This window comes from Tamandua tetradactyla, chromosome 12, assembly GCF_023851605.1.
Source record: "Tamandua tetradactyla isolate mTamTet1 chromosome 12, mTamTet1.pri, whole genome shotgun sequence".
In the NCBI taxonomy this organism is placed as follows: domain Eukaryota; kingdom Metazoa; phylum Chordata; class Mammalia; order Pilosa; family Myrmecophagidae; genus Tamandua; species Tamandua tetradactyla.
This window is the reverse complement of record NC_135338.1, coordinates 84,529,882-84,555,003: the sequence shown is the minus strand read 5'-3', so window position 1 is coordinate 84,555,003 and position 25,122 is coordinate 84,529,882. Positions and strand designations below refer to the sequence as shown.

General features: G+C 49.0%; 1 protein-coding gene across 2 annotated transcripts in view; it reads right to left on the bottom strand.

Moving 5' to 3' along the window:
* ADAMTS17 (ADAM metallopeptidase with thrombospondin type 1 motif 17) overlaps positions 1-25,122 on the bottom strand; it is a 345,591-nt gene that overhangs the window by 96,113 nt on the left and 224,356 nt on the right. For both annotated transcript variants that reach the window (XM_077124036.1, XM_077124037.1), the window contains exons 11-14: positions 19,321-19,422; positions 18,112-18,257; positions 9,637-9,803; positions 797-924 (exon numbers count right to left, since the gene is read on the bottom strand). In XM_077124036.1, the coding sequence (XP_076980151.1) occupies positions 797-924; positions 9,637-9,803; positions 18,112-18,257; positions 19,321-19,422 (543 nt within the window). The remainder of the gene's footprint in view (positions 1-796; positions 925-9,636; positions 9,804-18,111; positions 18,258-19,320; positions 19,423-25,122) is intronic.

Below are 25,122 nucleotides of genomic sequence, written 5' to 3'. Positions count from 1 at the left end.
TCCTGCTAGAGGAACAGGGAGCATGGCCCCTCTGTGATACCAGGAGGCACATGATTCTGGGGACAGCATGGCTACAGGTGGGCCTCAGCTCAGGTAGATTTCAATGCAGGTGGGGTGGAGTTCCTCCCTCGTCCCTCTTCCCTCCCTTCTGTCCCTTCTCTTCTTCTTCCTTTCTTCCCTTGCCTCTCCCCTTTCCTCCATCCTTTCCTTCTTTCTTTCCTAACCTCCCTCCCTTTTCTTTTCGTCTTTTAAGACAGCATTTCCCATCATCCTAAAGGGTTGCAAACAGCCGACATTAGGGTGGGGTTTGGGACCCTGTCCTGGCGGCACACACACTGAAAGCAGACCTCCCTGGGTGCCACGTGCAAAGGCATCTGCGCAGATCTATGCTCTCTTTTGTAACTAAACAGAGTATAGCTTGTCCAAAAAACATAAGTTTACATATACCTTCCAAGCTCATCTTAGCGTTCAACCTCTTTTCTCTTTGCTGCAAGGTCTAAAGCTATTTCAAAAAATTTTAAGATGATTCTGTTGCTTCTATTCTTTCAGCCCCTTGGACCCCCAGTTGGCTTGACACAGGGCAGGGTGGCAGGTAGGCACCCTGCTGGGTCAGAGCAGAGGGCAGCTGGGGAGGAGGGTGCAGGCTTCTCCAGAACATCCCAATTCCACAGGCCCCCTGAGGCCTCCTTCCCCACCCCCAGCCCACTCCGAGAAGAGGGAAGCCTCCTCGACAGACCATCCCCATCTCCCCGTCCCCCCCCCCCCACCCCCCCGGGCCATAAGGAAAGACAGTCACCTGGCACCGGCCATGCACGCAGAGGTCTGTCTCGTAGGGCCCACAGGGCGTGCCGTCCAGCACCCGGTCGGCCACCAGCAGCGGGGACTCTTTCCCGAGGGGAGCGCAGTGGAGTTCACAGGGCTTCTCTGTGGAGGAAAAGGGGAATGGGCATTTACCTGGAAAGGAATGCGGGGGGCATGCGTGCCTGTAGATGCCTGTGAGCTGCAAGGCCAGGGGGATGGGAGGTCGCAGGGTGGAAATGAAAGGTTGATACAAACAGGTGAAACCTGCATGGGCCACCAATGGGAAGAGGCACTCAGACTCAGGGCGGGGGTGGGGGGGGTGGTGACAGCTAGGATGAGAGTTCCATGGGGTTTCCTTCTCCTTCTCTGCTTCCAAATGCCTTTTATCCTTTGCAAAGATATATTTCCTTTTTCTGAAGGCTATAAAAATGTAAGGCTGAACATACATTTGGCTGTGTGCTAACCTCTATGTAATTTAAATACGTTTCAATTGTAAGCCCGGAAGCAGCATCTCTACAGTAGGGGTCGGGCAAGCAGGAAAGGGGAATGAGACTAGGAATTGGGAGTTGGGGGAGGGCCAGGGCAGTATCCAGAGCAGTGGCTTTTGCTACTGGATAGAAGCTGCAAAGCTGTGATATGTGCACGGTCCTGGAAGAAACAGGACAGGAGAAGAACACAGAAAGGGAACCTGAGGACAAATATTAAGAGCTGTGTCCTCATGCAGGATAGAAATCCTATTTTCTGCTGCTTGTTGAACGACCTGAGCTTCCTAACAAGCCAGGCTCTCATGCCTACGCTGCTGTCTCTGCCCAGAAAGCCCTCTCTGCACGCAGCTGTCTGGACAGCTCCATCACCCCATAAGGTCCCCTTCCAGAGCACGCTCCCCTCATGCTCTATGACTTGCGGTAGGAAAGACATCTCACTCACTTTCATAAGAGTCCTTCACCATTATCCTGTCCATACAGGAGCAACTCCCACATGCAAGGAGATGTCTTGTAAGGAAGATCCCGTTACTAAAGGCGTTGGAAAAGGATGTATTTTAATTACCTTGAAGCTAAAGATCTGATGGAACTATGAGACCTTTGAGGGCAGGGGGTCAAGGTTTCATCTCAGGTCCCAGAGCTCAGCCAAGAACCTGGCACACAGAAAGACTCAGACAACAGTTTTGAATAAACAAATGGATTTGTTCTTCCCTTCTTAGGTTCTTCCCTAAAAAACAGAATGCACCCTTGTCTCTTTCTTTCTCTTGGTGACCTGATATCTGATGCCCATTAGGTGATTATTTTGCAAAGGGAACTTCCAAAGAGAAAAACTTTGTGTGATCTCTGCCCAGCCCTTAGTCTCTACAGAAAGCCTTCATAAGGATGTATCCTTCTGAATTTGGGTGAGGAGGCAGGGGTGGAGAACAGCTTCTGAAACTTGCATGACCTCAGAGGACCTTGGCATCCTACTTGGAAGTTCTTGTTCCAACAGATGTTCTGTCTTATCCAGTGTTGGGGATTGAATCATGCCATCCACAAAGATACATTCAAGTCTGTGGGTGTGAGCCCATTTGTAAATAGGATCTTTGAAGATGTTATTAAAGTGTGCCCAAACTGAATGCAGTTGGGTCTTAATCCAATATGGCTGAAGTCCTTATAAGCCAAGGAAATTGGACATGGAAATAGAACCAAAGGAGAGAGAGACTGACATGTGGAGGAGGCAGAGAAGGATCTACAAATCAAGGCACCCCAAGGATTAGAGGAAAGCTACCACTAGAACACTATTGACTCTGGAGAAAACAAGGTACTCTGAAACTTTGCAGTTGGACTTTTGGCCTCCAAACCGTGAGTCAAGAAACTTTTTTGTTTAAAGCAACCTGTTTGTGGCATTTGTCAAAGCAGTTCTGGCAAACTAAGACATACGTCTCCAAAAGTTTTCATAATTAGACTACATTCATTCAATATCACCAGGTTCAGTACCTGTCCACAGGCTCCTTTCCCATGGGACCCTGTTGGTCGACACTCTTGGAAAGAAATCTCATCTTGGAAAGGAGCACTACAAAGGAGATACAAGAACTGGGGCTAATGGTGCTTGACGCACTTTTTCCAGTTAGTTATGGGGCATGAAAATCTGCTCTTAAGTGTAGACTGGAGGTCTTTAGCTTTCCAGTTAAGCAACTGAGTGTGCTTCCACATTTGTTCATCCAATAAATTATGGACTGAGCCTCTCCTACACACAAAGCACCCAGCAGGTACTGCTAGTGAAAGAAAGATGAGCAACGTGTGATTTCTCAAGGACCTGATGCCCTCATGGACACATACACAAAATCCCAGGACATGCAGAATGGGGAAAGTCTCATGAACTGGATCTGACCTGACTGTGGGAGGGCAGGGAGTAAGCTGGAAGAAATGACCTATCTCCTGAGATGGCAGGCTGAGATGCTGGCCCCCCTTTGGATGAAATGGCTGAAGGAGGTGGCAGATGGAAGGATGGCTACAAGAGACCCAGTGTAAACCAAGATCAGGTTCTGGAAGCTTCATTTGGCAAGATTTTGGAGGTGCTCTTTGGAGCTCTGAAGGTTTGCAGAGAGCATCTTAGGGGGGGCTAGGAGAGATGCAGCTCCACCCACCCTGGCCTTGTGTGTTTTGGTGGGTCCACTTCACACAAGGGGCTTCCTTGAACATTTCACTTTAAATAAAGGTCCCATGCTTACAGTCTGATGACTGGATTTTAAATGCAGACTCAATACACTGAGTCACTGAGCTCGGAGGATTCATTCAGTAACAGTGATGCTGATAATGTGATACAATCACAGTAATTGACATTGATTATCTACTGCAAGCGAGGCAGCGAGCCCAGCAGTTTATGTGTGCCCAGGTGGGTGCAGTTATTCCTGTCTGGTACATGAGCACAGGGGCTCACAGAGCAGGCATCACTGCCGAGGGGCCAGGGGCTGGATGGGCTCTTCCCACCCAGGCTGGTTCAATTTCCATCATCCCTGTTCACTCCCTGATCAAGGAACTTGAGCACCAAAAACACACAAGGGGCAGGACGGTGGTGCTGAACACAAACTACCCATTTCCTGGAAGTATGGGGTGGAGATGGAAGTGGGATTAGGGGAGAAAAGTAGAGGCCATTTGACGTTAAATTACAGAGGCCAGACAGGGAAGGGATGAGGTTGTTCACCTGAGCTCTCTGGGGCGACCATCAGAGAAGTGGGGGCCCTAGGGGCTCTCCAGAGCAGGGGACCCAATGCCAGATGAGAGGGATCTGGGCCATGACTCCAGGTGAGAAGGCATACCGACTCCACCTGCACTTGATTCCCCCTCCTGCAGTCAACTCCTCCTCCACCTGCATTCCACCCCACCATCCATCTGCACACCCCACCGCCCTCCTCACCTGTATCCCCCACCTGGAGTCCACCCCACTCTCCAACCTGCAACCCACTTCATTCCCTACCTGCACTCCACTCCCCTGCCTGTACCCTTCTTGTCCCCCACCTGTATCCCACTCCACCCCCACCCAAATTCCACTGTACTCCACTCCCTCACCTGCACTCCACTCCTCACCTGTAGACAATCCCCTCCACAGCCCAGCAGTCTGGGTCATCTGAGCTCTTGAGCTGAGTCCTGAGGTGGGTTTCCTTTCTCCCCTTTGCTGGAATTCCCTTGACTTGCTCATATCCTTTTCTCAGGACTATGCTCATAATTTGCAACACCCCAAACCTCTAGCAAAGTGTACCATGACCTCCCAAAGAGACTGAGAACAACCTGTAGAAAACACGAGCTGAAGGAGGCTCAGAGCCCCTGAAAATTCTCTATCGCCCTCCAGCCTGCTTTAGGTGGAAACCACCTGCAGGCTGAAAGTCCCGCCGTGTAAGCTGAGGTGCTGGGCCTCTGCATTGGGCACTGTGTCCACACTCTTGCAGCCTTAGTAGCAGAGGAAGAGGCTATGTCTTCTTTAAAATTATACAACCACACTCTCCAAGGAGAAGCTTGGAGCATCCTTCTTGCCTGGCTGGTGTGTGCTGGGACGAAATTCAGACTGAGGCTGGGCTGTCTGGCCTGGGCCCCAGGACTTCTTGGCAGGACTCACGCTTGGCTGGGGGAGCCCCAGACAGGGCAGGGGAGACCGGCTGGAGGTTTGAGGGTCACAGGCCACAAGCGCCTGTAGTGCTATGTAGCAAAGAGGCTGGTTCTGGGTCCAGGGCTTTCCCTGGTGTCTTGGCCAGGAGTTACGAGCTCTTACTAAGGTGAAGACACCATTTAATTTTGAGGCCGCCACAAAAGCTCACCTAAGCTCCTCCCAGCCCAGGTCTTGGCCGACTAGACTGGAGGGGGATGCCCCAATCGGAGACTCTCTTGGGAACGCAGGCTCAGATACAGCCAGGGCCTCTCTGCTTAAGGTGCACGGGTGGGTGGGCGGTTCCCTAGAAGTCTGCACTCTCCTATCGGCAATTCAGAGGTAGAAAAGTTCTGAAAACTACAAGCCTTTTGTACCTTTGTGTTTTAAACCAGCCCTGTGTGACAGGAAGTGCTTGCTGGTCTTTAGTATTCCATATTTTCTGGATCTAACTGCATCCCCCCAAAACGATCTGCTGAAGTCCTACTCCCTGGCACCTCAAAATGTGAACTTATTTGGAAATTGGGTCATTATAGATGGACTTAGGCAAGTTAGAATGTGCTCACGCTGGAGTAGGGTGGGCCCTTATCCAACATGACAGCTGTCCTTATCAGAAGAGGGACTCTGGACCCACATGGAGAGAGGGGAGAATGCCATGTGGCCACTGGGGCAGAGAACACTAGGGGTGCCGGCCGGCCACCAGAAGCCAGAAGCAGCACGCCACAGATTCTCCTCTCTAGATTTCAGAGGGAGCGTGGCACTGCGACGCCTTGCTTTCGGGACTTGTGACCTCCATAACCGTAAGTCAATAAATGTCTATTGTTTCCAGCCACCCCGGTTGTGGTACGCTGTTACAGCCGCCACAGGAAACCAACACACCATTTAATGGGCTGGTCGTATGGGACCTGGTGGAGATCTCCATGCGTCTGACTGTTGGGGGCCGCCCAGACCCCATGTGGGGTGGTCCGTGAAACATAGTTGATGCACCACTATGACCTACCCAACCCGAGAACATTCTAAATTCTGAAACATGTGGCCCCAAAGGATTTGCCAAGGGGTTGTGGACTTCTGTGGGAGCTCCCGTGGGATGGCCCCGTCAGCTCGCATGTCGGCTGTGGGGGCAGGGAGAAGTGACTCGCAAACAAGCTGTGGTTGCCATGGGTGTCCCCTGAGGCCTGGCCCATGCGCTCATGTGGCCGTCTGCACCCCTGCCCTTGTGGTCTGTGGGGCACCCAGCAACTTTCTAACATTCCCCTTTTCAGGAAGCAGCTCCAGCCGGACTGGCTGACATGAAATCAGGGTATCAAGGTACCCCGGGCCCCTTGCACCGGGAGGCTGCAGCCTGGAGGGGGCCCCTGCCATGCCACACGCCGTGTCCCCCCCGTGGCTCCCCCCAAGCCCTCCAATACTCGAGTGGGCGTGTGGCCTCTGGCCCCGGGCAGAGCCGACCTGACTCCTGAAGGTTTGCACTCAGAGGTCATTTCACAGGGAAAGCAGGAATGGGGTGGGTTTGGCAACTCGCCTTCTAACTGGGGTTCTGTCTAAAGGCTTTTCCGCTTAGAAGCATTTTCTAAGGAGACTCTTTGTCTTCTGTTGGAGGTGGTGTGGATTTGTGGTTCTGAGCCCTCCCCCTTGGAAAAATCTACCTCCGCAGGAATTTTTTTTTCTCTTCGTTAAATAAGAAAAAGAAAGAAAAAATATGGCTTCCCCTTTCTTGAACTGTGCGTCACCAGCCAAAGAATTCGGCCGCGATAGCAGCGCTATGAATAGACGCGTCATAATGGGTTTCAGAAGAGCCCGGAGCCCCAACCACAGGAATCGTTTCTATCAGGGCCAAGCTATAATTGTACCTTTCATAAGCCACGTCTTGAGGGGAACAGCTACAATCTGTATTCTCCCCCTGCCTTCTGAATTGGCCGTTTAGTAACTCGTTGTTATGCTCCCTGCAAAATGCTCCTTTGCAAAAAAAAAAAAAATAATAATAATAAATGCTGGCTTCTGTTTATATTTGTGAGAGAAATGAAACTGAATGTGCAAAAAATCATGACACAGCCACCCAAGGGAAGGGCTGTCTCAGGCCACTCTCGCAAGACCCTGACCTTGGGGTTTCTCCTCCAAAGGCAAAATTCTTCTGGCTGTCAGCTGTCCTTATCAAAAAAGGTTGCATTTTTCAGATCAAAGAGTGGGGAGGAGCTCTGGCTGCAATTATTTATTACTTGGGCAGGAGGAAATACAAAGCGGATGGGTGAAAAGCTACTTTCTGAATCCAATGAGATTCCCCAAATAGCTTCTTGGACGGAGGATCTGGGGAGACAGACAACTGCGATGATAAGGGAACCAGGGGCTCGGACATCCAAAAGTGGTTGGAAAGTAAAATAGACGTTTAATCTGGGCTTGGAGAAATCAGTGGAAAAACAGACATTTAAATGGGATTTCTGCATTGAATAAACGAGGCAGGAGAATTGAAAACTGAAGCAAATGACTAAGGAAAGAAAAACAAGGCGGCGGTGCACGTGGTTGAGTGGAAATCAAAAAGACATGAGTCTATTTTAGAACTGACCTCTTCTTGCTCCTTCGAGTGGGAGAGGACACGAAAGAGGACCTGAAGATGCCTTTATCTGGCGTTCGGGGGATGGCCCGAAGTTCAGAAGCGATGTTGCTTCTCTCGCGGGTGCTGGGTCCCTGGGGTCAGAAGGCGCCTGGGACGGCTGGTGGCCTCCCGCCTGCTCCTCCCCCGGTGGATGGTGGCGGGGGTGTGCCACCTTGGTGTGCCACAAGCCCAGGCCCTTGGCGCCGTGCCTGACTTTCAGGAAGGTGGCCCTCTGCCACGGGAGGGTGGCCCTCTGCCGTGGGTGACAGCCGCGCTCCTCCACCGGTTCACTAGCCACATGGGCGGTGGCAGCCACCATCGTCCTGCCACGCTAGGTGCATTTTTAAAATAAAAGATGTCTGGGGATCCTTGTGATGCTTTAAAAAGAGCCTTCAGCCATGTGGATTAGTATTATCTGCTACTGTAGAAAGCGTCAGTCGTCCTTCTATGAGTTGGTTCAGAGCTGATGGGCAAATTCATTGGGTTAAAAGCTGTGGGTCTGAGGGCTTGCTCTGGCCATTCCCTCTGCAGAATGTGGCTTTTAGAGGTTCTCTGAGCTACCAAAATAATAACTCATCACAGGGAAGCAACCTAAGACCCGATGCAGGAACGTCACGCTCAGGCCCACCACTTCAGAGGCTATCTAAAGATCAGGCCTGGCAGCTGCAGTTCTTGCTAAAACATGGTCATGCATTCTGTTTTACTGAAGTTTGGGAAGCAAGAGGATAGCTGGTTATTTTCTGTGAGTCAAGTTAACTTCTCTAGATTGGCTACAGGAGCTTGGACATGCCATGTAACCACTCTGGTCTCAGAGCTCCTAGTTGCACAGCTGTTGTTGCATATTAAATGAGATGATATATGTACAGGTGCCTCTACATACACGCTCCATCAATGGGACACACTGTTGTCCTTATAATGAGAAGACTCATTTCCTGAAGACGAGTGGAATTTTAGGTGCAAAAATCCCTGAACTAGGTCCTGGGGTGCCCTTCTCCACAATAAACAAATCTCACAAATACTACCTATATATATAATACACTGCCAAGAATTTTATCAGCTGCTGGAAATGCTGGCACTGCCTGCGGGGGCAAGCTCTTGATTTGGGAGAAAGTTCTCAGAAGGAAAAAATGTGACCTACATTTACTGTCTTGCCCAAATTGCAAACCGTTCTCAACATTTTCCCAAATTCTCAGTCAAGGAGTAAGAGCACATCCAGAATGAGCCAAGGAAAAAATACGAGAAAGCATGGCCACTGGACAGCCAAAGAGCAGACCGCAGACACAGCTGCGCTGCCCTTTCAGAGCCTCGCTGTCCTCCACGTCTGTCCTGGGCCCCTCAGAACAAGGTACAGGAGGGCGGGCTGCTGGCCCATCTGCCTCGCTGAGAAATAGGGGTGCAGAATGAATCTGGAGAGCTTCCTGCCTCTACACCAGCTTTTTGGGAACTCTCAGGGCTGGCCCACCCCAGGCCCCACTGCTGCTAATGAAAGCGGGTCCATGGCAGTCCTGGGCGGGGGGCTTCAGGCAGCCTGTCCCTGGCGGATGGTGGTATAGCGCTCAGTGTATTTTGCGTGCTGAGCCACTTGCCTCAACCCTGTCCTTTGGCCCAGCCCTGGCACAGAAACTCCCCCAGAGCCCCACAGCTGGGCTACCACCCATACTACCCACACATCTCACCGGAAATCCACGGCTGGTCCCAAATGATGAGCTCACCATCCCCACTACCCTCGGGCCCCCAGTCCCTACCCCCTAGCACATGTGTTTGCTTTAGTAACCAAGCCCTGCCTCCCACGGGAAATCTCCTAACCACCTTGGGACCCTAGAAAAGGCACTAGCCCACAGTCCCTCTCCCTGCGTGCTCCCCACCTGCTGCTTGGGGATCCCCCCACCCCTGCCAGCTGGTCACGCCTCCCACGGACCCCTCCTGGGCCCCCCTTCTTTCTGGGACCTGGGAGTAACACACGCTTTTTCTCAAACATGCCAGCCTCAGTTTCCCTATTATGTTGCACCTAACCTCCACCCGACCCAAATTTAAAATGCAAACGAACTGACTGGGAACAGGTGAATGGGGTGGGTGGTTTTCCCGTAAGTTTCCTGGAGGGAGGGAGGTCAGCCAGGCCAGGCCAGGCCAGGGGCCATTACCATCCACCACCACCGCAGTCAGCAGGCCCTTCATCTTGCTGCTCAGCCGGTCGTGGGTCTGGCACTGCTGGTCCCGGAAGCTGGGCAGACCCTTGGGGCAGGGGGGGTTCTCGCAGACCGTGTGCTCCACGCTGGCTCCGCCGCAGTGCGCGCCTCCGGGCCCAGGGCTGCAGGGAGAGGGCACCCCAACCGTTAAGAGCCAGAGTGGCAGGCGGCAGTGAAGCAGGGCGCTCCATTCCTCCCTCTCTTGCCAGGAGGAGGGGAGGGGGTAGTGGGGTGAGGCTGCCAAGGGCACTCCCTCCGGCCTTACAAACCACATCTCAGAAACCCCAGACCCACGCGGATGGCATGTTACACCTGCTCAGCAACCCCCCATCCCTCCCTCCCAATCCATCCAAGAGTTGTCAATCAGGGTCTGGAAATCAAACACAGCAAATACCCACTCAGCATGATCCACAAATGGGGGCTTTGGTCTGAGACACTGAAATTCCCAAGAAGGGTTGGGGTTTTGTTTTTATTTTGGTCTTCTCTGAAATGAGGACCTTTAAATGGCTCCTAGGAATACTCCAGAGGTCATGAGATTTCAGGAGGAGTAAATAAATAGCTCTCATTTACTTCATAATGAAAAGAACCAGAATTATTATGTTGCTTATGGCAGGGCTATGGAGCTAATGGGTTAGGTCCCAGTTCTGCCACGTTTTCCCGGACAAGCGGGGGCCCACCTGGGAGAGACCATGTCAAGTCAGTGATGTGGCTTGTGTCCCAGCCAATCTGGGCTTCAACTGTGGCTTTAAGCCGCTCCGGAGCCCTTGGCTATATATTTCCTGGCCGAGTCCACATGGGAGGGGCATTGAGGTGGAGGGGTAGGATCTCAGGCCCAGCTAGCCGAAGTGTGGCTCTGCCCAGCTCTCTCATGAGACCCTGGATATCCTCAGAGGACGTGAACTTCCCAACCGCTATGATTCTCATCATCCCCATGAGGCCAAGACCATCATGCTGGGATCAGATTTCTTTTTGTTTTCCATCCCCCTGCACTTGTTACCAAAGTATGTCACACAAGAGAGAAAGAGCACGGATCACCAGAGTCCTGCCTTGTGTTCTCTTTCCTGCCTAGAGCACCAGAGAGGCAGTCAGACCTCAGAAGAATAATTACATGGTGTGTGTGGGTAAATGCAACCTCAAGCAGCCTCACCAGGGGTCCTGGGCCCGGGACAGAGTGGTTTGCCTGTCACAAGGCAAATAAATAAATGGGTTCCTGAGCCACAAAGCACAGTATGGAAGGAACAGAGCAGGAGGGACGTCTCCATGACAATGCATGGGCTCCCATGACTGGGGACCAGAGGGAGATGAGTGGCACAACAGCTGCTATGGGGCCAGATGACAGCAAGGACCAGAACTTAGACAATGAGCCCAACACCCACTGGGATGGAGTTCAACCATGCAAAGTAGGCTGGTCTCACCCACCTTCATCAGTTGAAGTCTGGCTGACCCATGTACAGTGCCCACCCTGACTCCCTGTTGTGGGTGGTGGGGACAAGATGAATGTGATGAGAAAGAGCTCTCGGACCCAGCAGAAAGCTATGGGATTGCCCATAGGATACCAGGGGCCCCCAGCCTACCTCCTTCTGTAAGTCTGTTTATCCTTTTTCTTCTCTCTGACTGACCTTCATCCTTAGCCAGATTCCATTTCAGCCCCTATCCAGCTCACTGCCTTGCCTTTTCCACCCATGCCCCCAACTCCTTTCCCATCCTTGAGCTATCTCCTCCTCCCTGCAGCCTATTTTTTCCTCTCAAGTTGCATGGTCTCTGCTCTGATGTTGACTATCGACCTTGTGTAGAGGACAGCTGGGTTCTTGGCTCCCTCCATGCCTCTGCAATCTCTAGCAGAGAACCAGGTGGACATCTTCAATAAACTGCAATTGGGCTGAATTGAGCTACACTATCAGAGATTATCTGAAAGTCACAGAAGAGTTGATTTGATCTAGTTTTCCCTTGTGTCACCATTTGAACAGCATGGGAAAAGAAGAGAAGCAATCCACCACAACATGAGTCACCATCCAAATAATTCCTATATGAGGAATTATCTGAGGGCAGGGCCAGAGACCATATGCCGGTGCTCCCTCTTCACGACTGTCCCTATAATGCAGGTTTTCTGGGGGTTACTGAGAGACCGTGACTTTAGCCAGGGCCTCCTGGGTGTGGACTGGTCTTGAGACAACAAAGAGAGACCCCTAATAGGTGGGCGATAGATAAGACAGAAGGAGAACCTTCAGAAAAGGGCAGGGTGTGGCTGACAGGAAGGCTTCCTGCCAGAAATTTTGTGGGTGAAGGACCACCACTTCTAGACTGGGTGGGTGAAACCTGAGTCATAGGGACACAAGTGGCCTTCAAGAGAGACGTGGTTCTGAGCCATTAAGTAGAGAGGGTGGGAAGACCACCTGCAGAAGCTGTGAGGAGCAGAGGGCCAGGTTCTCCCTTATCCCAAAGGGTCTGCTAGGATATGTGGAGAGGATAAGGAAAAAAACAAAAGAAAGAAAGCCTGACATGGCTAAAAGGAAGAACGATTAAAATAACAGAATGACTGATAGAGAAATCATCTGTTTTTGAGAGCTAAAGAGATCTGCATTCTTCCTTCCATCTCTCCCACATGGCCTCATGGAAAAAGAAGGGATGACATCAGCAAGTGGAAATCTCCTTCCAAAATGTGGGACGGTCACTTGAGGACTCAGAAAAGTTGCAAGGGGAGAGTCACTTTCAAATAAATGATGATAAAAAATCCCAGTTTATATGCACTGAGAGCTTGCACTGTAGGCTCTTTGTCGCTGTTCCCTCATTGAACCTACACAAAGAATCATGAGAGGTCCCAACTGCATTTTTCAGAGGAGGAGACTGAAGCTACAATGGGTTAAACCACTGCTCAAGGGTGAGGAAGGGGTGGCTGTGAGACACGATGTGACACACAAGAGCTCCTGGGTCCAGCAGCCACCACCCGAAAGGGACGGTCAACCCAAAAGACAGCCCAACCCACTGACAGTCAGCTGGGAGCAATTTTCTTTGGTTGATCCATTCTCCTATAACAATCACCAGTTTTTATTTTTACTTCTTAAGGACTTTCTAAACATGGATAAGACCAGAGCTCAGATGGTAAACCAAATGCCCTGAACACACACTTTGCGAGGAAGAACATCTGATTGGCAAGTAAAGAGATAAAGAGATGCTCAACCCCGCTACTTAGGATGAAAAGGCAAATCAAATCCTCAACCAGATACTTTTACACACCCAGTGCAAAGACTAAAGTCTGGTGTCTTGGTTTGCCGGGCTGCTGTGTCAAATACCGTTCAAACGGGCTGGCTCAGCGACAGGAATTTATTGGCTCATGGTTTTGGAGACCAGAAGTCCCCAATCAGCAAAGTCATACTCTTCCCTGGAGGTTGTGGCATTCTGGGGCTGGTTTGCCACAATCCCTGTGTTTCCTGGCTTGCACTTGGCCTCCGTCATATGGCCGTCCCTTCTGGCCTCTTCTAGCTTCTGGCTGCTGGCACCTCTCTATGCTTTCTCCGACTTTGTCTGAATTTCTTCTGCTGATCAAGGATTCCCTTCTTGCAGATTAAGGTTAAGAACCTGTCTTGCGAGGGGGGACGTAATTCAGTCTATTACCACCAGCAACCCCAGCGCCAAGGAGGAAGAGGAGCAGGAGGAAGCCTCGTGGCTGCTCAGGGCAGTATGAATGGCATAAGCTGTTGAGAGAACAGGCAGATTCTCCTCACATCACCTGCGCACCAGAGGTTGGTGACTCCATGCCCGGCTGCACAGACAGGTGCACGCCCCCAAGTACTGAACACACACAGCAGCTATGATGACCAGGGCTGAGCATGGAGCCGTGCACTACCACATGTGCACGTTACTGTATGCTCAATTTTAATATATACACTTAAAAGTAAGGAGAAGGATGAAACAGAGGCTTTAGGGGGAAACTGGAAAGTTTGGGGTGAGATAGGCAAGTTCCTCCCCAAATCAGGAGCTCCTGAAGGACCCAGACCGGCAGTCTCAAGCAAGTAGAGTGCAGAGCAGGGGGCGGCAGAGGTTTGCTATGTTCGCAGGAAGGTGTGGCTGCAGACCTGCTCCTTTCCCTGGGTATGGATGCATGTGTGGAACAGAGGTGGCTGTAAGAAAAAAACGCCAGCTGGGTGGCACTTCATATTTGAGGTATTTGCCTTGCACTCGTCAACAAAGTTCAACTGGAAGATATGCCAGGACAGGGCCCATGTCTCAGCCCCTGCCTGGCACTGCCTGCTCCAAAGAGGGAGCAGGCAAAGGTTGGGATTTGGGAATGGTGCAGAGCAGTGCACCATTTTCAGACATCCTTTGAAAGGTATCCAAGCCACACAAGGGACTGATTTTCTAGGGTAGAAGACTTGGGTTTTAAAAAGCTATCCATAGGATGCCAGATTGTTGGCACGTTTAAAGCACACCTATGGGAGATTTCACCATGAAGCAAAAAACAACTGCAGGCATATAAATCCACACCAGCCTGTCCTCCCCCGAGCCTTTGGAAGGTTTGCTCCTTCCTCTCCAGTGCTCACGCTGTGAGGCTGCACAGTAACCCCAATGCGTCCCCCCACACCGTACCCCATTCCCTTCCCATCGTTCTCTCACCTCAATAGGGCAGACTTTTCATGCAAAAGGCTTTGAACATTTTCTCTCCAACCTACTCCCCAGTCCTTCTAGCGGGTACTAGAATTTGAGTGAATTATGAGTTTTTGCATGCAATGGGAATGCCTTCAGTGGGAATGCCTACTGACAGCAAATTATGGCAGGAAAATTTGGACAAGCCTAGGAAACTGGTTTAAAAGTCTGGATGATCCCTGAGGTCTCAGTGTCAGTCAGCAAGAAATAAAGTCCCAAGTGCTATAAAGACTGAGATGAGGGGGGGAAAAAAGGGTGGAAGGGCTCTTTTGCCAATATTTTTGGACCGTGAATAAAGCAGCTACAGGAGATGGGGAAAGGAGCCAGGGGCTGGAGCGAAAGTCAGGAGCACCCTCCAAACCGAAGATGAACATAATCCATGACTGTGGAGCCCACTATGAAACTGCAAAGGCAACAAGCTTGGTGATTTAAGGAGTGAGGCAGGCAGAGGAGGTTGTTTGGGTCAAGGCTTGTCTCTGGGACCGGATCAGCTGTGTTTTGTAAAAGTCATGTCAGGCTGTGCTGCCAAAGCAGGTTGTGTACTGCAGCCTGGATTTCATAATATACCGCCCCTGTTCTGCACCAGGGGGTGCAGCTAAACCACCTGCCCGAGCCTTGCCCAGCTCTTTCCGCTCCCCCTGGGGGTTGGCTACATGAAAGTGAGACTGGAGAACTACAAGGGGAGAAAGAGCAGGTTGTTTCGTTTGGAGCGGGAAATCATGCTGCATTGCTATTGCTTAAAGTCAGTCATACCACCAGGATGTAAATATTATAGGAGCAGAAACATATTGGGGATAACAGGGCTGGTCCCATGTTGAAGCTTGTTCTTGAGGCTGGTCCTCAGCCCTTCTAGCTGTGGACTCCACCCTCACTGGGGACGGGTGGGTGCAGGCTGTCTAGAAGGATGGGAGAAGGAGTGTGCCAGGGCCTAAACCACATGCCCTGGCTGTTCCATTAGCTTCCAGGCCTCAGCGAGGCATGGGGAAGGAAAGATGAAAGAAGAGAAGAGTTTGGAAAGGGTCAGGCTGAGGTGTCTGGAGGAGCCCAAGGGAAGTGGTGGGACAGTGGCTACTGAGGGTTGGTAGAGACTTGATCTGTTTTTGTTGGTCACTTGAAACCTACTGCTAGCAGGGTCCGCGACTCTGTGAAGGAGAATGCATGGTGTGGGAAAGGCTTCACTAGGTAGGAGCACGGGGACTGGAAGGAGTGAGGGGACTGCCTTCTGTTTCTGGTACATCTCCTGTGTCCCTGCTCCGTGGGTCCTGCTAGGCTACAGAGATTAGACAAGACAACTTCAAGCTCAGGGATATATCCATGTCCTCAACAATCCAGTGTGCAGAGACCTACAGTTCCCTAGATGCTTGTGAGATGCAGACTGAAGGACGCCCCTTACTGCTCCAGGGCATGATACAGGAAGAGGGACAATGGGAGAACTTCATGGCCACCATTTGAGGCCACCTGATAAAGAAAGAAGAATAGAAGATGACTCTTACAATGACAATTGCATTTCCAGAATGGCCTCTCTTCTGGGACCATTAGGCCTGGAGGGTGGGGTGAGGATCCCAACATGTGAAATCCCACAGTGGGACAGGCCAGGGAGGGTATGCTAAGTCTGCTCTCTGAACAAGAGGTGGGGATGAAAACTCAGGGTCTTTAGGCACCTTCACCACAAAATGCCATATTGGGTCCCGACGTGGCTCTAACAGTTGGGCAGGGCAGGAGGTATCCGACAGTTACAGTGAGTAAAGCCCAGGGCATTGAGCCACAAAGCCCCAGAAAGCCTCCTCTTAGGGCTACCAACAAGGATGCCTTAGCTACTGTTACCCCATTAAACAGACAACATTGACAACATCTCTTAGAAATTTCATCTAGTGCAGTTGCCCAGCGGCAGTGGCACCTTATCTTTGCAAGGGTCACCCTCACCTAAACACAGTCCAGTTGTTAACACTCTCAGGACATGGGGTCCTTAAGGGGCGTCAAGCTCTGAATTGCAATACTAGGGTGTCTCCTGATGTGGGATAATGTCCATAACACACCGAGGGAGACAGCCCCTTGACCAGGGCACACAACTGAAATTGGCAGAGGTGGAGTAGCTTTTGCAAATTGTGCTGTGCAATGAACAAAATGCTTCCACAGGAGGCACCCTCCTTTGAGCCTCAAAACAGCCTTGGAAGTTAGACAAGGCAGGTGAAACCATCTCATCTGTGCTAATGAAAGAGGCTGGGAATTGAATGCAGACCATGCACGTTACACAAATACCCATGGATTATTCCAAATTTTAGACAGAGAAACAGATAGTAAGGGTCAGTTGCTGTACATAGCAGTGCTGGGGTTCAAGGATTTTTCTATCTTTCCTTTGAAACCAGGCTCTTTCCACTGTGCCATGCTAGCTCCCACCAATGGGGGAAACTGAGGTCTAGAGAAGGGTCTTCCTTGAGGTCACATGGCCAATAACCAATGAAGCCAGGCCTGCATCTCAGAGCCATGATTCCAAACCCAAAGCTCTTCACATTGGGCTAGAGGTTAAACTATTTTAACTTCAACATACCAGCAACATAAAAACTAAGGTACTCTCTGTTAAGTTCTCACCATATAGCTAGATGGGGTTTCTAATCATCTACTCATCTACACTTTTAATTAAGAAATCATTCCTAAACAATTAAGGACTTATCATGGGTCAAGCACTCTGCTGGGCATTGGAGGAAAAGTTTTAATTACACACAATACGTGATTTAATAAGAATAAATTTTTACAGCATTACCAGCAAAAATGGCATTCCTACCATCAACTGAACTGTGAACATAATTTTCCTTTAATCCAGAGGCTCTCAGCCTTAGCCAGCTATTGAAATCACCTGGGGAGGTTTAAAACATCCTGTTCGCGGGTTCCACACTAAGTTTGTGATTTAATGTATCTAGGGTGTTAGCCTAAGCATCAGGGGTTTTAAACATAACAGACTGGTTAATATTCACCCACATGACTTACTTGTGGGCATTCAGCATTCTTTTTAGTGATGATCTACAACTTGCTCTTTTTCAAAATGGATGCCATGCGGGATGAGGGCATAAAAGACAAAAACAGATGGTTCAAAGAAATACTAAAAATGGGAAATTTCAAAAGAGAAGAGAAAAGCCTGTGCTGATGGAATGATGGTAATGGAGCCCAGAGTCTAACTTTGCCTTTTCAGAGGCATATGTGCAAAGGTTAACAAGGAGGATTATAGCGTTCGTTGTTAGTGAAAGGAAGCCTATGATGTAAGCTATACGATGCAAGACGCTGTATTGTGTCAAATATTTCTACCAAGGGCAGGTGAGAAATGTTTGGATGAACAAGGTGGTTCAATGCAGACATTCTGGGATTCTTTAGCCCCGGTGCTCCCTGCTGGCAGTTAGCAGCCAATTTGAAGGTTGCCCTCTCATTCCTGGAGGTCTACGGTCTTCCCTCTGATGAACGTGGACCAAGAGGGCACATGAAAGAGGCCACAAGGCCTTGTAATCTATTTGTTTCCAGGGTCCAGACAAGGAACTAAGCTACCCGGTTCACCTCCCAAATTTACTGCACCCAGGTTCACAGAAAAGGCCTGAGGAAGCCTGGGAAAGCCTTGCTGAGACCCCACTGGACATGGGGACCCCTTGGTTCCATTTTGTTTCCATTGCACCCAACTTCTCAGTGGGAGATGGACCCTGCTCTGCAGACGGCAGCAAGGACTGCAGTCCAGAGGTCTTGTTTTGGTCTCAGGGCCACCTCGAGCAAGGCCCCGGGGAGCAGGCCCGAGTGGAAGGAACTTACGGGGGGTTGTCACACTTCCTCTGCCGGAAGCGGGCGCCCGTGCCACACGTCCTGCTGCACATGCTCCAGGCACCCCACAGGCTCCAGTCCCCGTCCACGTGCTCTGGGATTGGGGTCTTGCTAACACAGTCCCCGGCACGACACCACTGAAACAGAGCAAGGGGGGCCCGTGGGCAAGGGGGCACTCAGGAGGGGTGAAGTGACCCTGTCCACACACCAGGGCATATTTCTACTATGTCAAAAATACCCCCAAAGCCCCATTTTTTTGGTAATTTTGGGGTTGTGCAGGCTTGCTAACTTTTGCAATGTTCCCTACTTACTCAACCCGATCCCTCTGTCCCTCTGGGGCTTGGATTTTCCCCGAAACTTCCACTTGGAATGTGGGGACTTTCTAAGTTCCCAGAAACAGGATGAATTCATGTGGCTGGGGAAGACCCCTGAGCTTCTGCAAACCCAGCTCAGTGAGTGCTCTCTCTCTGCACAGCAGCGTGGGCTGGCCTGCCTCTGCGGATTTTGAACCTCAGAGTTGGCTTTGGTGCTTTGAGATGCTGCTGCCGAGTCCACACGATTGACGCTGGTTCTTTCTGAGGATAAGAGCAACCTAGGTCTCCAAACCAGAATTTTCCAGAATGTGCGGCTCAGGCCTGGGGGCACGAGATGGGACCTTAGCAGCTCTCGGTCAGGGCACCAAAGGGAAAATCTAATTTCCTGTTCAACTCTTTTGAGCATCTGATAAGACCCAAGGGGAAAGTCTCAGCCTGTTGTCCAGGGTCTTGGCCCACCCCCACCTCCCCAACACTTGCTAATCTTTCTGTTTGTGATAAGGTGGCAGCCTCACTCACGGAATAGCTCACTAGAACTTGACAAGGCTATTCTCATTAAATTCATTTTTACAGACAGCCTTCTGTGTGTGGCAAGGGGTACTGCTTTTCCACTTAAGGCATACTGAAGTCATTTCCCTTTAAATAAATCCAGTTAAGTCACAAAAGGAGTTAATGTGACAAAAATATTAAATCATTTTTGCATCTTAAGAGAAAGGAGTGGAGTGAGGTGGGTGTCCCCATGTGCAGGAGGGAGCCGTTTCGGGGGGATGCTTTGTGGACTGCTGAGCACAGAGCGCAGGTTGCCTTTGGGAAGGTGAGGTGCCACGTTGGCTTACTTGGAGACATGGGGCTGCCTTCCGTGGGGGCCGCGGGAAGCAGGGGTTACCTTGTCTGCCCCACACTCAGTGCCATCCAGGGGTGGGTCAAGCTTGGTCTTGCAGGACGAATCTCCTTCCACCAGGCACCAGAGGCCGGCACACATCAGGTGCTGCAGCGACAGGGGACAAGGGGTGGGGCCTGAGGGTTGAGGACCTGAGAACATCCGACACACCCAGGCCACGGGCTCCTGGCTTCCAGCAAGGGTGTGGCCCTTTCAACATTTCGGGTTTAGGTTTGAAATGTGATGGGAAGAGGGAGGGTCATGCAATCTAGGCATTGATAAAAGAGGTACATGCTTTCTGCTGGTTTGTCTACCTCAACAAAATTCCATGCATGAACTTCTAGGACGGCTTGACTTGCAGGGAGTCGGTTCAGGGATGCAGACTTCGCTATGAGGCTCCACTAGTTGTAGGACCAGGGCACAAGCACGTAGTCACAGCGCCTGCCTCCCTCCCAGCCGTGACTGGCAAACAGCTTCTACTGAATGCCATAAGGTTGAGGCAGACACCGAGGGGCTGGCTCAAAGGAAAAGAATCTAACAAGCCAGGCCTTGGTCAGAGGTGGCTTGCTGGAAGAGGCAGCTCTAAAGCTGAGGCTGGAGTGAAGTGGTTGGGTAGCTGCTAAGCCAGGCCCCAGAGAAGAGAGCCCAAAGTGTGACGATGGGCTCAGGGGTCCCCCATGGGGTTAATGAGGTCACCTTTTGTGGTCACCCACCTTCTAGCTGAGCTGTGCACCAGCTATGCAGCTGGGTGAGACGCTTTCTGAATTTCTGAACAACTATAATATGGAACTCAAATATTTTAACTATAAGAGGAACAGACACTTAAAAACACACCAACTCCTATTTGTAGTTAGCACTAACAAAATCTGGACATGGAAAAACTGCTCAGAATGAGATCATTTATCCAAATAATTGAAGCAGACACCGCCTGCATCCTGCCCCATGTCCTCGCCTCTCCTGTGGGAGCCCCTGCAGGCAGCACCCTCCCTGGCCTGCTTGCCAAGCTCCCCACTGGGGTCGCCCTCAACCATGTGGGGTAGGAGGTGGATGAACCACCATTTCCAGCATCTGTCGTGGGGTGATTCTGGGGCATGTCCCATGCGTCTCCCAGAGGGTCCTGGAGAGACGGCCCCATGGCCCACAGCACTGACCTGCCCATCAGTGCACCTTCCTTGGCTTTCCTCCCTTCTTTCCCTCACTTCCTCGCTCCCTCAGCGCTTCCTGGGATCACTTCCCAGATAAACTAATTGCACCCAAATCCTTGCCTCATGGTCTGGAAATTAAGAACAGATGTCCTTAAGGATCTTTTAAGGATGCAGGGCTTCCAAGATGCCAAACACAATCATGGCTAAAGGGCCTGAGCTGGGGTGGGAAGGCATCTCCCTCGAGGGTGTGGCCGAAAGGACCCGGCTGGCATACCCCAGCAGGGGAGTGGTCTCAGTGAGGTTTGGAAAGGGCTTACCCCACTCCATTTAGATGTCTGCTGTTGCAAGGATTCTCAAAAACTGCCTACAAAGGATGTGCAACTCTGCTGTCCAAAGCCAAAAATATGTAGAGGGTGAAGGTGTGAAAATAAAGGAGAAACAGGAAAGGACAGCAGAGCTGGAGAGGGGGTTCTGCAAAGAGCTAAGAAGCACCAATAGCTTCTTCTTATTTTTCAAGTGTGTTGGAGCTGACCGGTGCTCCACCGAAGGTGAGGATTCCAGTGGAATACGGTACATTTAGGTTCAGAAAAGCCTCCACGCTCTCTTTATGGTTTGTCTCTCAATGGAATAGTAAATAGATGCAAGCCTCAAGTGCAGCACCAGCTGGTCCTATAAAGATTTCCCGCACCTCATTAAACGTTTGATTGCCTGCACCATGATCTAAGAGCTCTTCGAGAGTACGGTGTCAGGGTGCGGACAAACGTTTATGAGACAAGACTGACCCAGGAGATGAATTTATGGGTAGGAGAAATAGCTGCTGCATCAGGAGAGAGGAAGAAGATTTTTAAATCATTAAAGACAAGGAGAATGAGGTCAGGCAAAGATTTCTTAAGCAGAACACAGAAAGCATTATCCATAAAGGAAAACACTAATGAATTATACTACATTAAAACTGCGAACTTCTGTTTATCCAAAGACACCTGTGAGAAAGTGGGGGAAGATATTTGCAATGCATATAACCAATGATGTATTTGTATCCAGAATATATATATATTTAAAACCCTCCTATGGGTCAATTAATTAAAAGGAAGACCCAGTAGGAAATATGGGCAAGAGAACTTGAACAGATATTTGATACAAGAGGTTTTCTAAATGGTCAATAAACATATGAAAAGGTGCTCAGCTTCACCAGTCATCAGGGAATAGCAAATTCAAACCACCATTTGACACCTCAATACGCCAACCAGAACAACTAGAGTGAAAAAGATGGAGAATACCAAGTGTTGGCAAGGATGTGGTACAAGGGGTACTCTTGTGTACTCATGATGAGAGGCTTTTATGCATTGTTTATTTACAATTGCCTTATTGCTGTAGCTCCCAAATGAGGAAATGTTACAGTTTCCCGTCAAAGGGAAAAATTCTTTACAGTGAGCTACCTTTTCCCTAATCTCTGTTAAAACGGATTGAGAACTTCTAACTTTGTTGTCTGGTTTATAGGTATACGAGATGGCTGTAGTTCTCACAATTTTGTTCCCCTTGTGTTTGGTGGCTTTTAAAAATAAATACATTGTTCAAAATATATTTAACATAAATTTTCTATTAAAACCATTTTTTAAGTGTGCATTTCAGGTGTATTAATTGAATTTACAATGTTGTATTCCCACCACTATCATCCATTTCCAAAACTTTTTCCTCATCTCAAGTAGACACTTACCCTTTAAGCAGTAACTCCCCATCAAATCCCCTTCCCCCAGCCCCCTGTAACCTCTAGTCTACTCTCTCTATGAAACTGTTTATTCTAGATGTCTCATAAAAGTGGAATCATACACTATTTGTCCTTTTGTGTCTGCCTTATTCCATGCAGTATCAAGCCTTCAAGTTTTGTCCAATTGTAGTGTATATTAGCACTTCATTCCTTTTTGACTGAATAATATTCTATTGTATATATACACCACATTTTGTTTATTCATTCATCTGTTGGTGGCTTCACACCTTTGTTTTTTCCCCATCTTTGGGCTATTGTGAATGATGCAGCTGTGAACACTGGTGTACAAGCATCTGTTTGAATCCCTGCTTTCAATTCTTTGGGGGTATATACCTAAGAAATGGGATTGTCAGTTCATACTTAAACTCCAAGGAACTGCCAAACTGTCATCCACAGTGGTTGCACATTCCTATCAGCAATTTACAAGGGTTCTGATTTCCCTGCATTCTCACCAACAGTTATTATTTTCCATCACTTTTTTTTTTTTTCAAACAGCCATCATAGTGGGTGTGACACGGCTTCTCTGATGATGAGATTCCAACTTGGTTCAAAACCTTGGAAAACTCTTTGGCAGTTATTTACTAAAACCGAAAATACGTACATTCCATTATCCAGCAATTCCACTCCTAGGTACATATCAATAAGAAAGGAGTGCATATGTTCACCGAAAACATTGTCGAGCAGGTTCATAGCAATGCAATTTGTATTAGTCTCAAACTGGAAACAACCCAAATGCCCACCAATAGCAGGAAAGATAAATTACTATATAGTAGAACAATGGGCTACTGTGTGGCTCCATTTATGTAAAATTCCAAAACAAATAAATCTACGGTGTTGGGGGTCAGGACAGTGTAACTTTTGAGGGCAGAGAGCACGAGGGGACTTCTAGGTGCTGGTGATGCTCTATTTTCTGATTTGGATGGTAGTTTAAAAACAAAGGCGAAATGACTAGAAAAGGAGACTTTAGAACTGCGGTCTTGGATTGATCCAAGCTGAGACACCATCACTCTGGGCACCCAAGCCAAGCACTCACCCTTCCTGTGATTCTTTTGTGCCATGTGGACAAATGGGGTGGAATGCACTTGTCACCATGATGCCTTTTAAGATAGATAACCGGCATTTGCATCATGGTTTACAAGTTACAAACTGCTCTGACATCTGTCATCTTGAGGCTTACAATTGTTGGGTTGGGGTAAGACAGGGTTTTCCCCATCAGCAGCACAGGATTGGGTGTTCACTTAACCAGGTCAATAGCCTCTTTTGTTTTTTTTTTTTTAAAACACAGTTGTGTTTACTTTATAAAAACTAATCAAGCTCTAAACTTATGTTTGTGCACTTTTCTGTAGAGATATACTTTATTACAATTATTCACTAATGAAAAGATAAAGAAAAAATACAAATGCTCAGACTGGTGATTGAAGAGTCTCTGGACCCAGTTTGTGATGAGGTAGAAGTAGGGAAAGCAAGGTTGCCTAAGGAAATCACAAGGTCAACTATACTTGCAGGAAATCAGATCTCATGATGGGAAAGAGTTTCTGCATGGTGAGATTGGGCTGCTCTGAAAATTGAGGTCTTCAGCTCCCCTACCCCCACCTCTACACCCACAGTCCTCTTAGAGAGGGGATTCCTGCTAGCCTGGAAACAGCCTTGGCTCTCTCCAACCTGAGTGTACTATAAATAGCCCATCTACGAATAGCTCAAAGGTGAGCAATGGTGGAAAAGAAGCAGGCAGCAAAGAGTCTCCACTATGACAGCCCAAATAAAAGGGGCATGAGGAACAGGAGGAAGAAGTTGAAGGGACTCGCTAGATAACTGGTATGCAGTGCACGAGAATGACATCCAAGCATAATGTTACTAATTTTTTTTTAATGCAGCAATTGTATCTGTAAAAAAGAGCAAAAAGCATACACATTAAGAATTCAGGAAGAGATTGTCAGGCCCAAGAAGGAGATACAAATGAGGAATCAGAACTTCTTCAAGGATCTTAAGAGAAAATAAAATCTGATCATCAATGAAAACAACACTGAAAGGAAATAAAGAAGATAAACAACACTGAAAATATCATAAGGAACTTGGAGTTTATAACTGAGTAAAAATGAATATAATAAAACAGAAACGAGCCAACAATTTTAAAATATTAAAAGGAAATGACAGATGAGTGAATGATGATGGGAGCATAAGTGGTATTCCTAAAGAAGAGAACTAAAATAATGCAACAGAAAAAGTCTTCAATTATAAATTCAAAGAGAATCCTGAAATAAAAAGGGATTTCAGTAACAGACTGAAAGGCAGAGCCCTGTTCCAGGAAAAGTGGCACAGAACAATGAACACCGACACGTCCTGATCAAGTTATTGGATTTCAAAAATAAAGTGAAAAATCCTCTGGACAGCCAGGCACAGAGATCAAGTCATCTGCAATGGGGAAAGATCGGCTGTGTTCACATTTCTCCACATTCGTGGCCAGAAGGTAATGGAGCAATACTCATCAGGACACAAGGAAAGAACATGTGATCCAGGAAATTTAAATCAACTAAATTCAACTATTTAGGTAGCACACAAAGAAACAATTGTGCACATGATATATCTGGATTTTTTTTTTTTGTAGAAAATACTAGAATATGAACTTTGGCCAATTAAGGAATGAATGAGAGCCCAGGACAACAGGGCTAGCAGCGAGAGCTGATGAAAGCATTGATTAAAACAAACGTGAGGGAGAGACTTCCGGGAAGATGGCCAAATAGACTAGCTCAAGCTTAGACTTGCTCCACGGAAAACTGAGAGAAGGGACACGAAGGTGACTGAGGTGGTGATTTGGGAGTGTGGCTGTCCTGGGAGAGCCTTCAGCACCACATGCGGCAGCCCTGGTTGCAGAGGCTGAGGAACCAAGAGGTAGAAAGC